The sequence below is a fragment of the Oryx dammah genome, unplaced genomic scaffold, assembly GCF_014754425.2.
Source record: "Oryx dammah isolate SB20612 unplaced genomic scaffold, SCBI_Odam_1.1 HiC_scaffold_7, whole genome shotgun sequence".
NCBI lineage: Eukaryota > Metazoa > Chordata > Mammalia > Artiodactyla > Bovidae > Oryx > Oryx dammah.
Genome location: NW_024070191.1, coordinates 2,656,132 through 2,668,771, shown reverse-complemented (window position 1 = coordinate 2,668,771; position 12,640 = coordinate 2,656,132). Strand labels below are relative to the sequence as shown.

Genomic DNA, 12,640 nt, shown 5'->3' with positions numbered 1-12,640 from the left:
ACCAGGGACCAGGCTTGATCACTCAAGATCTCTTGTGTACCAGAGTTTTATTAAAGTATGTAAAGGAATAGAGAAAGCTTCTGACATAGACATCAGAAGGGGAACAAAGAGTGTTCCCTCACTAGTCTAAGCAATGGAGTTATATACTTTTTTAATTGGTTATTATAATAAATCAAAAGAATGTCTCAAGGTTGTAAAGATCTTACTAGACCTTATTACTCCCATAATTTACATTTAAATATGACAGAATTAGAACTAACAATATAAAGATCTTACCAGAGCTACTCCCATAATATATATTCTAAGATAACAGGATTAGTCAGAAGGTTTTCAAGGAGAAGCTGTCCTCAAGCAGGATACATTGTTGTTATGTAATGCTTAGTATAGAGTTTGAACTGAGTTGTTATGTAATCATCAATTCTCCACTTAAAGAAAAAAAAAAACAAATTTTATGTGACTAAGACTAAGGAATGGAAAGGGAAAAGGCATTTGTCCTTTCCTCCTCCTTGAGAATTTCAGACCCCTATCTCCTCCTCAGGGACCCTGAATTTCTTATCAACCTGCCTAGGAATTGACTCTCTCACCTGTATCCTGAGAAACTTGTATGTAGGTCAAGAAGCAACATTTAGAACCAGACATGAAAAAACAGACTGCTTCAAAACTGAGGAAGGTGTATGACAAGGCTGTATATTGTCAGCCTGCTTATTTAACTTCTGTGTAGAATCATGCAGAATGATGGGCTGGATGAATCACAAGCTGAAATCAAGATTGCCAAGGGAAATATTAACAGCCTCAGATATGCAGATGATAACACTCTAATGACAGAAAGTGAAGAGGAACTGAAGAGCCCCTTGCTGAAGGGGAAAGAAGAGAGTGAAAAAGCTGGCTTAAAATTCAACATTTAAAAAGCTAAGATCATGGCATCTATTCCTATCACTTCATGGCAAATAGAAGGGGAAAAGTGGCAACAGTGACAGATTTTATTTTCTTGAGCTCCAAAATCACTGCAGACATTGACTGCAGCCACAAAATTAAAAGATGCTTACTCCTTGGAAGGGGAGCTATGACACACCTAGACAGCATATTCAAAAGCAGGGACCTCACTTTGCCGACAAAGGTCCGTATAGTCAAAGGTATGGTTTTTCCAGTAGTCTGTATGGATGTTAGAGTTGGACTATAAAGAAGGATGAGCACCGAAGAATTGATGCTTTCTAATTGTGGTACTAGAGAAGATTCTTGAGAGTCCCTTAGACAGCAAGGATATCAAACCACTCAATCCTAAAGGAAAACTATCCTGAATATTCATTTGAAGGATTGATGCTAAAGATGAAGTTCCAATACTTGGAAGTTTCAGTACCTGATGTGAAGGCCAGCTCGTTGGAAAAGACCCTGATATTGGAAAAGATTGAAGGCAAAGGAAGAAGTGGTTAGCAGAGGATGAGATGGTTAGATAGCATCACCAGCTCAATGGGCGTGAATCTGAGCAAACTCCATGTGATAGTGAAGGACAGGGAGGCCTGGCATGCTGCAGACCATTGGGTCCCAAAGAGCTGGCCATGACTTAGCAACGAGCATAGCATAACATACAGCCTTTAAGGCAAAATTTTAAGAACAGTTAATAATACTTTGGTGTAGGTGATTGATTAGAGACACTGCATTAAATATATATTGATGGGTATTATTGGAATGGAAGGAAACAGATAAGGTGCATTTGTGATTGTGTGCTGTTTAAACATGTTGATTATAATAAAAAATCAGAACAAAATCTTGCTTACCACATTGAATCCCAGAAAAACTGCCAGTCATCTGAAGTGCCAAGATATTTTGCAAGCATATATTTTATTGAACATCCCAATAAAAAGTTTCATGTGGGATTATCTTAATTTTAATTAATTTTATTGACACATAGTTGTGTTAGTTTCTACTGCCCAGCAATGTGAATCAGTTATATGTATACACATATCCATTATTGATACTATATTTAAAATAGGTAAGTAATGAGAACCTCCTGTATAACTTAGGTAATGCTATGCTCTTTGGTAACTTAAATGGAAGGAAATCCAAAAAAGGGGATACAGGTATAGAGATTATCTTAAGTTTTGATCTTAAATGCTGTTTACATTGTCCCCTTATAAATAGTATGATTTATACTATACAAAGGCCTCATTTTCTATGTATACACCCTCCCATACATATAAACATGATGTTTCCTTGTTTTGAATGGAAAAATCATGTAAGAGAAGTATATTAATAGTTCTAAGGAGAATGCCATGGTAAAATACGTAGCAGAGAGAGGTTAGTTTTGGAAAGAGCTCTGACGGGGCGGGGGTAGCACCTGCAGGCCTAGGGCTGGTTTCAGCATTGTCATTCCAGGATTCCTTGTGATGTTTTCTAACCGGTACTCATCTGCTCCCTTGGCTGTTCCACACAGAGAATATGGTGCTGATTATGTGCCAAGCTCTGAGGAGATTTTGTAGTGCAACTAGTTACAGTCCTGCATTAATGTGAGACCCAAGGAACCTTTTCCTAATGACTGAAAGGGATACTTTGATTCTAGCTGCTTGTAGATGAGGAAATACACTAGGAAGTGTTATCTTGAGCTAAAATTGCACATTACTAATCTCATTGGCATTAAAAGTCAATGCCTTTGCCTTCCAACACTATCTGGGTTGTTGCTTGGATACATGTGAAGCATGAATCCAGATTTTCAACTTGAGAGAACTGACAACATAATATCCACACTCATCAGTTACTTCTTCATTCAGAGATTTTCACTGTCAAGCCCAGTGCTAATTGCTGGTGATGTAGACAGATAAAACAGAATTACTCTTCTGCAGAAGCTTGTAGTTCAGCATGGCAGTGGGTCAGTTTTTGTGGTTGTAGATGAGAGGGTCCTGGGCACTATTCACTGTCTATGTGAGCTATTAAATCTCAGAGAAGCACTCAGACAAGCCAGGATCAATGGAGGTGACCAGCAAATGATGCTTCAGAGCTTTGAGGACCTAGGCGTGTGTTTGTCTGCTTTAATGCCCCTCCTCTCTACAGATTCTTGTGAATCACAGAGAATTACATGGCATGTGGGGTAACATAAGACCTTGCTGGAGAGGCCTGGACACTATTTTTCAGCCAGAATGCTCTGGATTTAAAAGTCTTTATAATCTGGGTGTCAGAAACTAAAGCATATACATTAAGCCAAACAATGATTTGCCCAGTACTAACTTGCTGCTGCTGCTAAGTCGCTTCAGTCGTGTCCGACTCTGTGCGACCCCACAGATGGCAGCCCACCAGGCTCCCCCATCCTTAGGATTCTCCAGGCAAGAACACTGGAGTGGGGTGCCATTTCCTTCTCCAATGCATGAAAGTGAAAAGTGAAAGTGAGGTCGCTCAGTCATGTCCGACTCATAGCGACCCCATGGACTGCAGCCCACCAGGCTCCTCTACCCATGGGGTTTTCCAGGCAAGAGTACTGGAGTGGGTTGCCATAACTTGATGCTAGTAAAGGGTATTTGATTCTCCTACTCGAGCATGAGAGTATTGAATTAAAATGCAATCCAATCGTGAACCATAAAATTAGTTCTTCCAAATGTGTCCTCTCCGTTTAGGAGTGTGTGAGCCTGTATGTCAGTCTGTCAAGCAGCATTCTAATGCACATCAGAAGAGCGATGGGAGAGGAAAAGGAAGAGTTAATCTCTATGAGGGAACTAGACAGCCCTGGGGGGACTACCAAGCACTGTGATAAGCTTTATTTAGTTAGGACTTTTTCATCGAGAAAAGCTGGATGTTCTCCAGTATGATGTGATACATTTGCATTCTTTCTTCTAAAAAGCCCGCATCCATACCAGTGGTCCCTTGCTATGAACACTCATGATGTTCCAAGAGGCAAGTGGCCGAGCCTCTCCCATAAGCGTTCCAGTGTTGACCACTTACTGATGGTGTGAGGGCTCCATGCTGAATTCTGCTAGAATGTAAACACAGTTTTTCCGGCATTAGGAGGGTTCTGTCCACGCCCTAAGATTGTTTGACTGGGGCCATGTGGCTGGCACCCCTGTACTCCCAGTGTGGACCTGAGAAGGCACCACTTCATCTCCCTTGGGGCCTCCCTGGTAGCTTACATGGTAAAGAACCCTCCTGCAGTGCAGGAGACCCAGGCTCAATCTGCGAGTCAGAAGGATCCCCTGGAGGAGGAAATGGCTCCCCATTCCAGTATTCTTGCCTGGAGAATCCCATGGACTGAGGAGCCTGGCAGTGTATAGGTCATGGGGTCACCAAGAGTCAGATACAACTGAATGACTTACACTTTCACGCTTTCCTTTCCCTCACCCGTGATGTCTACTCAAAACCAAGCCCGGTCCACTTGCCTTCCAGACACTCAGGGTGTCCACTCGGGCTGTACAACCTCCTAGAAAGACAGAGTCAATCACCAACTGCTCAGAGCAAGATCAGACACTGATTCCTCTGTTAGGGCAAATTCAAAGCTGAAGTCACTGCAGGTACAGGGATGAGAAAGTGGGACAAGGCTTTGGTGCCACATCCTGTGACGCGTTCCGATGGGAGAGAGGACATGCACGGTGAACTGCGACATGTGCTTCCAAACTCTGTACCTGGATTGGGAGGGAGAGAATTTGGTAGCCCCTGGACCCGGGAAGTGCAGACGCCAGTGATTCCATTTTACATGAACAGAGAGAACTCAGCATGATGCAGATAAATGACCTGGGCACAAGTGGAATCTTTTGTCTTTAATGTAAGGTAAAACTTAGAGAAAAAACGATGGTCTGGCAGTGTCCACTCAGCTTTCTATAAACTGTGTAGCTTTCTAAAGAGTTGTATAAAACCGTGTGTTTGAAAGTTTGGATTTCTTGTTAAAACTGCTGGCATATGAACAGAGCTCAGTGACCCAGGTGCCCGTGCTGTGGGTTCTCCTCAGGTCTACGATGGAAAGGACAGCTCGTCGCGGCCCCTGGGTGCCTTCACTAGGAACGAGCTGGTGGGGCTCATCCTGAACAGCACCTCCAACCACCTGTGGCTGGAGTTCAACTCCAATGGATCGGACACGGACCAGGGCTTTCAGCTCACCTACACCAGTAAGTGCCATGCAGGTTAACCCTTTCACACTACTTTTATTTTCTCAGGATACAGCTGTTACTTCACTAATATGATACCTTTTAAGTATCGATTCTTTTTTTGTTCCTGGGCCCCCTCCTGTGTTTTTGGATCACTGTTTAATTCTGTGAATTGTTCAACAGGCAGTAAATTTAGACACATTACCAGAAGCAGGAGTTTGAAGCATATTTATTTAGGCATATTCATATTCTCTTAACATGGCTGTACATGAAAAGAAAATATCCTGACATTGAAGAGATATTAGGGTTAAAGTGATTGTGATTTAATGCACCCGACAAAAATTTATAGACATATGTATGAAAGATTTTGAATGAATGATACAACTGATAGTAATAGTCGGAATGCCTATGACACATTGATACTTTTCTGTTATACCTATTACATTCTATACCTTCTGTAAGATAGATTATATGTGTATAAAATATAATAAATAATTTATACATATAAATACACAGGTACACACATATGAGTGTGTGTATCTCAACTCTGTGTTGTAAGCACTTTCCTCTCACAACTAATTTCCTATGAGAAAACTAAACACAAGTAATTGCGGCATGTGTCCAAGTTATCAGGTAACGAGTCAGTGAAACCGGGATTGGATCTACAGCTCACACTTTTGTTTTTTTAAAACTTAAAAAAAAAAGTATAAACCAGTTAGCAATGTTGTGATAGTTTCAGGTGAACAGCAAAAGAATTCACCCATATATATGTGTGTGTGTGTGTGTCCATTCTCCCCCAAACTCCCCTCCCATCCAGGCTGCCACATTGCATTGAGCAGAGTTCCCTGTGCTACACAGTAGGTCCCTGTTGGTTATCCATTTTAAATATAGCACTGTGTACATGTCCATCCCAAACTCCCTAACTATTCCGTCCCTCCATCCCTCACCCCTGGCAACCATAAGATTGTTCTCTAAGTCTACGTAGCTCACAGTTTTAAGCAGCATTCTTGTGTCCCCTATTAATATAATTAATATAAGTTAATATGGAAATGCCTTTTTTAAAAGAAAAATAAACTTTAAAAAGTACCTATTTGGTATGGATAACTAATTAAAATTGAGTAATAAATTAACTAAAATGCTTAAAATCTACAAGACAGCCCAATTCTTCACTGACTTGATGATTAAAAATCTTTGTGATACCAAATACTATGACATAGGAAATTAAAATTTTTGGATTTTGAGCATGAAAGTATGTTAATGATTATCAAGACTGATTCCTTTATTTGACAGATAAGCAAATGAAGGCCTGAAAAAGATAATAACTATCCCAGACACAAAGCTAACCCAGATGCCTTAAAGGAAGATTAATTGCCTCAAATCCCCCTTGGTAGGTGAAATTGCATTTGAAGAATTATAAGCCTTTTGGGAAAAACCGAATTACAGTCTCAGGGACATGATGAGAAAGCAAATGTTTCACTTTCATAAAAATAAGCATTTAAAAGTCTCCATGAAGTGAAACCATATTAGTTATATTGTATGCAAATAAATTGCTAGCAATTATATTACAAAATAAATGTATGATTATAATTTTTGTTTACTAGAATTCTACTTTTCAGAATTTCACACTCAAAAAAGTTCCAAAGAGTTCTTGTCAAGGCAGTTTTCTCTGCTTGCAGATAAAATGTAAACCAGCCTGATCTCTTTTCATTCCTGCTGTGGGTTTTTCATCAAATGCTCATCAAATGTAACTTATTGCTTGTATGTGTCAATACTCACTTCCCAGCTCTAACACTGGTCTTACAGTTTAGAGGAATATGGCTACTTGAGAAGGAGAATAGTGTGAATACACTCCAGGTAACTTTCTGAGTTTACTGGAGTAAGAGCAAGCTCCAGGACACCTGGATTTCCTCCACCTCTTATATTGTGTTAGCTTCTCTGACAAATCGTGCTTCTTACAATGCTTTGTCAGTGAAGAGCTGAAAACCTTGGTCCTCTCTCTTCTCTGCATCTTCACTACTGAATTCTTGGTGCTGCCCTGGTGTGGCAGTTACTAAGCTTTGTAGAAATGTATCATGTTTGATATGTTATACCACATTATTTCTCAATCCTAGTTACCCCATCCTATTTTCCCTCTAACAATTTCAAAGGAGAGAATTTATTTTTTTTAAAAAAAGAAACTTTTTATTTTATATTAGAGCATAGCTGATTAACAATGTTGTGATAGTTTCAGGTGAAGAGAGAAGGGACTCAGCCACACATATACATATGTCCATTCTCTCAAATTCCCCTCCCATCCAGGCTGTCACATAGCATTGAGCAGAGTTCTCTGTGCTATACAGTAGGTCCTTGTTGGTCATTTATTTTGAACATAGTAGTTGTACATGTCCATCCCAAGCTCCCTAACCATCCCTTCCCCTTATCCTTCCCCTCTGCAACCGTAAGTTTGTTCTCTAAGTCTGTGAGTCTCTTTCTGTTTTGTAAGTCCGTTTGTATCTCTTCTTTTTAGATGTCACATATAAGGAATGACACGGCATTTCTGCTTCTCTGACTTACTTTGCCCAGTATGATGATCTCTAGGTCCATCCATGGTGTGCAAACAGCATCATTTTATTCTTTTTAACAGCTGAGTAAAATTCCATTGAATATTGTGGTATATATGTACCACATCTTCTTTATCCATTTTTCTGTCGATGAACACTTAGGCTGCTTCCATGCCTCAGCTATTGTGAACAGTGCTAGAGTGAACACTGGGGTACATGTACGAGAACAGTAATTTTACATTTATGAACATTCATTTCATATAGTCTCATGGTCATGCAAAAGACATCAGGAAGCAAATTCACACCTGCTGGAGTTTATAGTCACTTTATTACTTTATCACTGAGATGGGGGCTACTGAACTGTTTCGAGACTTCTGACTTTCCCTTTATTTTCCAAGTGGCATTGAAGAAAGCCCATATACCCTAAAAACCTGTGACTGGAGTGCCATTAGAGGTTGTAGGCTTCATCTGTGTGTCATGCTCACCTTCCCTTGTCAAGAAGAGTGACTCCAATGTGTTATCCGCAGTCCCCCCAGCCAGCACGTGGTGTTTGTCCCTGGTTCTCCACGTCACTCTCCAGTCTGTTAGAACTTTTGCTTTTCCTCCCATTTCTAAGTAACTTTGAGAAAATCTGAAGCCATGGATCTATTCTTGGGCACTTTCCAATTATGTGAATTTTTTTAAATATAAATTTATTTATTTTAATTGGAGGTTAATTACTTTACAATATTGTATTGGTTTTGCCATACATCAACATGAATCCGCCACAGGTATACACGTATTCCCCATCATGAACCCCCCTCCCTTCTCCCTCCCTGTAGCACAAACTTTCTAAAAGAGTAAGAAAGAAATATTGGTGACAGCATTAATTTAGCTCTTAGTCAAATCAACTTGATGGGAGTAGCTCTCTTTCCTGCCTGTTTCCCTCTTTGCCCTCCCCTTCAATCATACAGATGCTCCTTGGGTACAAGTCTTATTTCCAAGATTTTCCTCAAGCTAGAACACACTGCCAGATGGAAAAAAAGATATTTATAATATAGAATGGATGGTGCTGATGGTTATAATCAAAATATTATTAATTTCATTTTAAATTCTTAGGTTTAAACACTCAGTAATTAAGATCAGTCATGGGTGTTCATTGGAAGGACTGATGTTGAAGTTGAAACTCCAATACTTTGGTCACCTCATGTGAAGAGTTGACTCATTGGAAAAGACCCTAATGCTGGGAAGGCTTGGGGACAGGAGGAGAAGGGGATGACAGAGGATGAGATGGCTGGATGGCATCACTGACTGGATGGACATGGGTTTGGGTAGACTACAGGAGTTGGTGATGGACAGGGAGGCCTGGCTTGCTGCGATTCATGGGGTCGCAAAGAGTTGGACACGACTGAGCGACTGAACTGAACTGAACTGAACTGAACTAAGAAATTCCAACCTCATTCAATATGATTGAATACCCTCATCAACTCTTCATCTCTAAAAGGTGGTTTGGAAATAATTTTGTTGTTATTGTTCAGTTGCTAAGTCTTTCCAGTTCTTTGCTACCCAACGGACCACAGAAAACCAAGCTCACCTGTCCTTCAGTATCTCCTTGAGTTTGCTCAAACTCATGTCTATTAATTCAGTGATGTCATTCAACCATCTCATCCTCTGTTTACCCTCCTCTTCCTGCCCTCAGTCTTTTCAACATCAGGGTCTTTTCCAATGAGTTGGCTCTTCAAATCAGGTGGCCAAAGTGTTGGAGCTTCAGCTTCAACATCAGTCCTTCCAATGAATATTCAGGGTTGATTTCCTTTAAGGTTGACTGGTTTGATCTCCTTGCTGTAAGGGACTCTCAAGCGTCTTCTCCAGTACCGCAGTTCAAAAGCATCAATTCTTTGGTGCTCAGGTTTCTTTATGGTCCAACTCTCACCTCTGTATATGACTACTGAAAAAAATCATAACTTTGACTATACGGATCTTTGTTGGCAAAGTGATGTCTTTGCTTTTTAACAAAGTGTCTAGGTTTCTCATAACTGTTCTTCCAAGGAGTAAGTGTCTTTTAATCTGTGGCTGCAGTTGCCGTCCACAGTGATTTTGGAGTCCAGGAGAATAAATGGTCGAAAACCATTTTGAGCAAATTATTAAAGCTTAAGGCTATTGGAAGACACTTTCAACTATTTTCAAAAGACTTTTGTAATTGCCTCTTGCTAGTTAATTGCATTACTTAAGGAAACATTCATATTTAAATGTTTCAAATCCATAATTAATCTACACACAAGTGGATTAGAAAATGTCAACAGAGAGTAAATATATAGCTTAATAAATGTCTTGAAAGTTTTCAAATGAGTACAAATCATATTTGTATATCCTTTAATATTTAGAGCATACTTTACTTCCCAGTACCTTGTAATTTTACCATCTTGACAATTCCGGGTCTTGATAAATAGCCCCCATAACTCTCCTTCATAAGTTAGAAACTTTTAATTTTCCAAATATGTAAGTGCTCTGCTGAAACATCCACAGACAGGTTGTTGCAGCCTGGATCCCATCCAGGTCTTTTCAACAAAGGTCAGCACTGTCAATGGCCTTGTTTTAAAATATTTTAGATGATCTCACAGATGAGATCCCCATTAATTGACTGATATTTATATATGTAAAGGCACTGGCAAGGAAGGAAAGCCAGGCATCTTTGGGACAAGTAGGAATAAGTATATTAGTGCCGACTTAATGAGCAAGTACTGATTTCTGAGTAGGAATTTAGAGCAGCGTACAGCTGGGAGAGCAATATGTGGTTTAAAAAAAAAAAAAACACAAACACTGTGTTTTCTTACAGATTTGTCCATTCATAATAGATGATAGTCCTCTAATGCTGCAATTATGTCAAATAGAAGCATAACCCATAAGCTTGTCCAGATCAAGAAGTGTGGGTGCTTGTTTTTTAATTCCCCTCTGTACCTCACACAGGTGTCTGATCTGCAATGTAAAAAGCTTAGACTGGATCTCCATTATTCACACTGCATTCTGCAGGGCACAAAGATTCTGCAGAGATTTCTCAGAGCAATAAGAGCTTCTCCTTATTTAACATAAGCATTTTGTTTTATTCCAGTGATTATAACATTCTTCAAATGTCAGGAAAAGTCATATTGCAATGGATTGCTATGCCTTCTAAATATTTCAGCAAATATTTTTAAAGGAAAAAATATTTGGAAATTTTTAAAAATTCTTGTTGAATTCAGAATTCTTTAAAAAATATATTGAGCCCTTTTGATTTCTGAAAGGATGTTCCCAGAATAGACACTCCTCAGAAACAGTCTCCCACATGATTCTCTGGCCATATACAATTTACTGATTTAAATAAAGGGGAGTAAGCAAAACTCAGTCACAATTCAACAAAAATTCTCGCTCTCTGGGGGTGTCGTGAAAGAACTGTGTTTTAGACCTGTTACTGTGGGTCAATTTGGTAGGTATGTTGGCCAATTAATCAGAGACTGTCTATGCAATACTTGTATACTGAATGTCTAGACTGTACTGAGACAGAGAAAGCAAAAGCCATGGTTCTTGGTCAAAGATAAATAGCTTAGTATAGTCAGGGGTCACACTTGTTGAAACCTGGTCAGTAGAAATGTGACTACATTGTCACATTCTCAAATATGGACTGGACCAGCAGAGGGTACTGCAGGAGTCGGTTCTTGGCCCTGATTCCCATCAACCATATGTCAAAATCCTTTGATTTTGACCCCTAAAATATTGGACCCTTACTACATTCCATCTTTATGTGAGTTTGTTTTTCTCTCCAAGAAAACTAGTTCCTTCATGATAATATGCGATTCTAATATCCCAAGATTTAGACATATGTGACATATATATATATATACACACACACATAAATATATGTATATATAAATATATACATATATACATATATATATATATATCAGTTCAGTTCCGTCACTCAGTCACGTCCGACTCTTTGTGACCCCATGGATTACAGCACGCCAAGCCTCCCTGTCCATCACCATCTCCCAGAGTTCACTCAAACTCACGTCCATCGAGTCGGTGATGCCATCCAGCCATCTCATCCTCTGTCGTCCCCTTCTCCTCTTGCCCCCAATCCCTCCCAGCATCAGAGTCTTTTCCAATGAGTCAACTCTTTGCATGAGGTGGCCAAAGTATTGCAGTTTCAGCTTTAGCATCATTCCTTCCAAAGGACACCCAGGATTGATCTCCTTTAGAATGGACTGGTTGGATCTCCTTGCAGTCCAAGGGACTCTCAAGAGTCTTCTCCAACAACACAGTTCAAAAGCATCAATTCTTCAGTGCTCAGCTTTCTTCATAGTCCAACTCTCACATCCATACATGACTACTGGAAAAACCATAGCCTTGATTAGATAGACCTTTGTTGGCAAAGTAATGTCTCTGCTTTTGAATATGCTCTCTGGGTTGGTCATAACTTTCCTTCCAAGGAGTAAGCATCTTTTAATTTCATGGCTGCAGTCACCATCTGCAGTGATTTTGGAGCCCCCAAAAATAAAGTCTGTCACCGTTTCCACTGTTTCCCTATCTATTTCCCATGAAGTGATGGAACTAGATGCCATGATCTTCATTTTCTGAATGTTGAGCTTTAAGCCAACCTTTCCACTCTCCTCTTTTACTTTCATCAAGAGGCTTTTTAGTTCCTCTTCATTTTCTGCCATAAGGGTGATATTATCTGCATATCTGAGGTTATTGATATTTCTCCCGGCAATCTTGATTCCAGCTTGTGCTTCTTCCAGCCCAGTGTTTCTCATGATGTACTCTGCATGTAAGTTAAATAAGCAGGGTGACAATATACTGCCTTGACATACTCCTTTTCCTATTTGGAACCAGTCTGTTGTTCCATGTCCAGTTCTAACTGTGGCTTCCTGACCTGCATGTAGGTTTCTCAAGAGACAGGTCGGGTGCTCTGGTATTCCCCTCTCTTTCAGAATTTTCCACAGTTTCTTGTGATCCACACAGTCAAAGGCTTTAGCATAGTCAATAAAGAAGAAATAGATGTTTTTCTGGACCTCTCTTGCTTTT

The 12,640-nt window shown here is 39.8% G+C and overlaps 1 protein-coding gene across 1 annotated transcript in view; it reads left to right on the top strand.

Annotated features, from left to right (window-relative positions):
• Positions 1 to 12,640, top strand: part of CSMD1 (CUB and Sushi multiple domains 1) — a 2,078,553-nt gene that overhangs the window by 1,718,657 nt on the left and 347,256 nt on the right. The window contains exon 23 of the mRNA XM_040243208.1: positions 4,925 to 5,081. Within this exon, the coding sequence (XP_040099142.1) occupies positions 4,925 to 5,081 (157 nt within the window). The remainder of the gene's footprint in view (positions 1 to 4,924; positions 5,082 to 12,640) is intronic.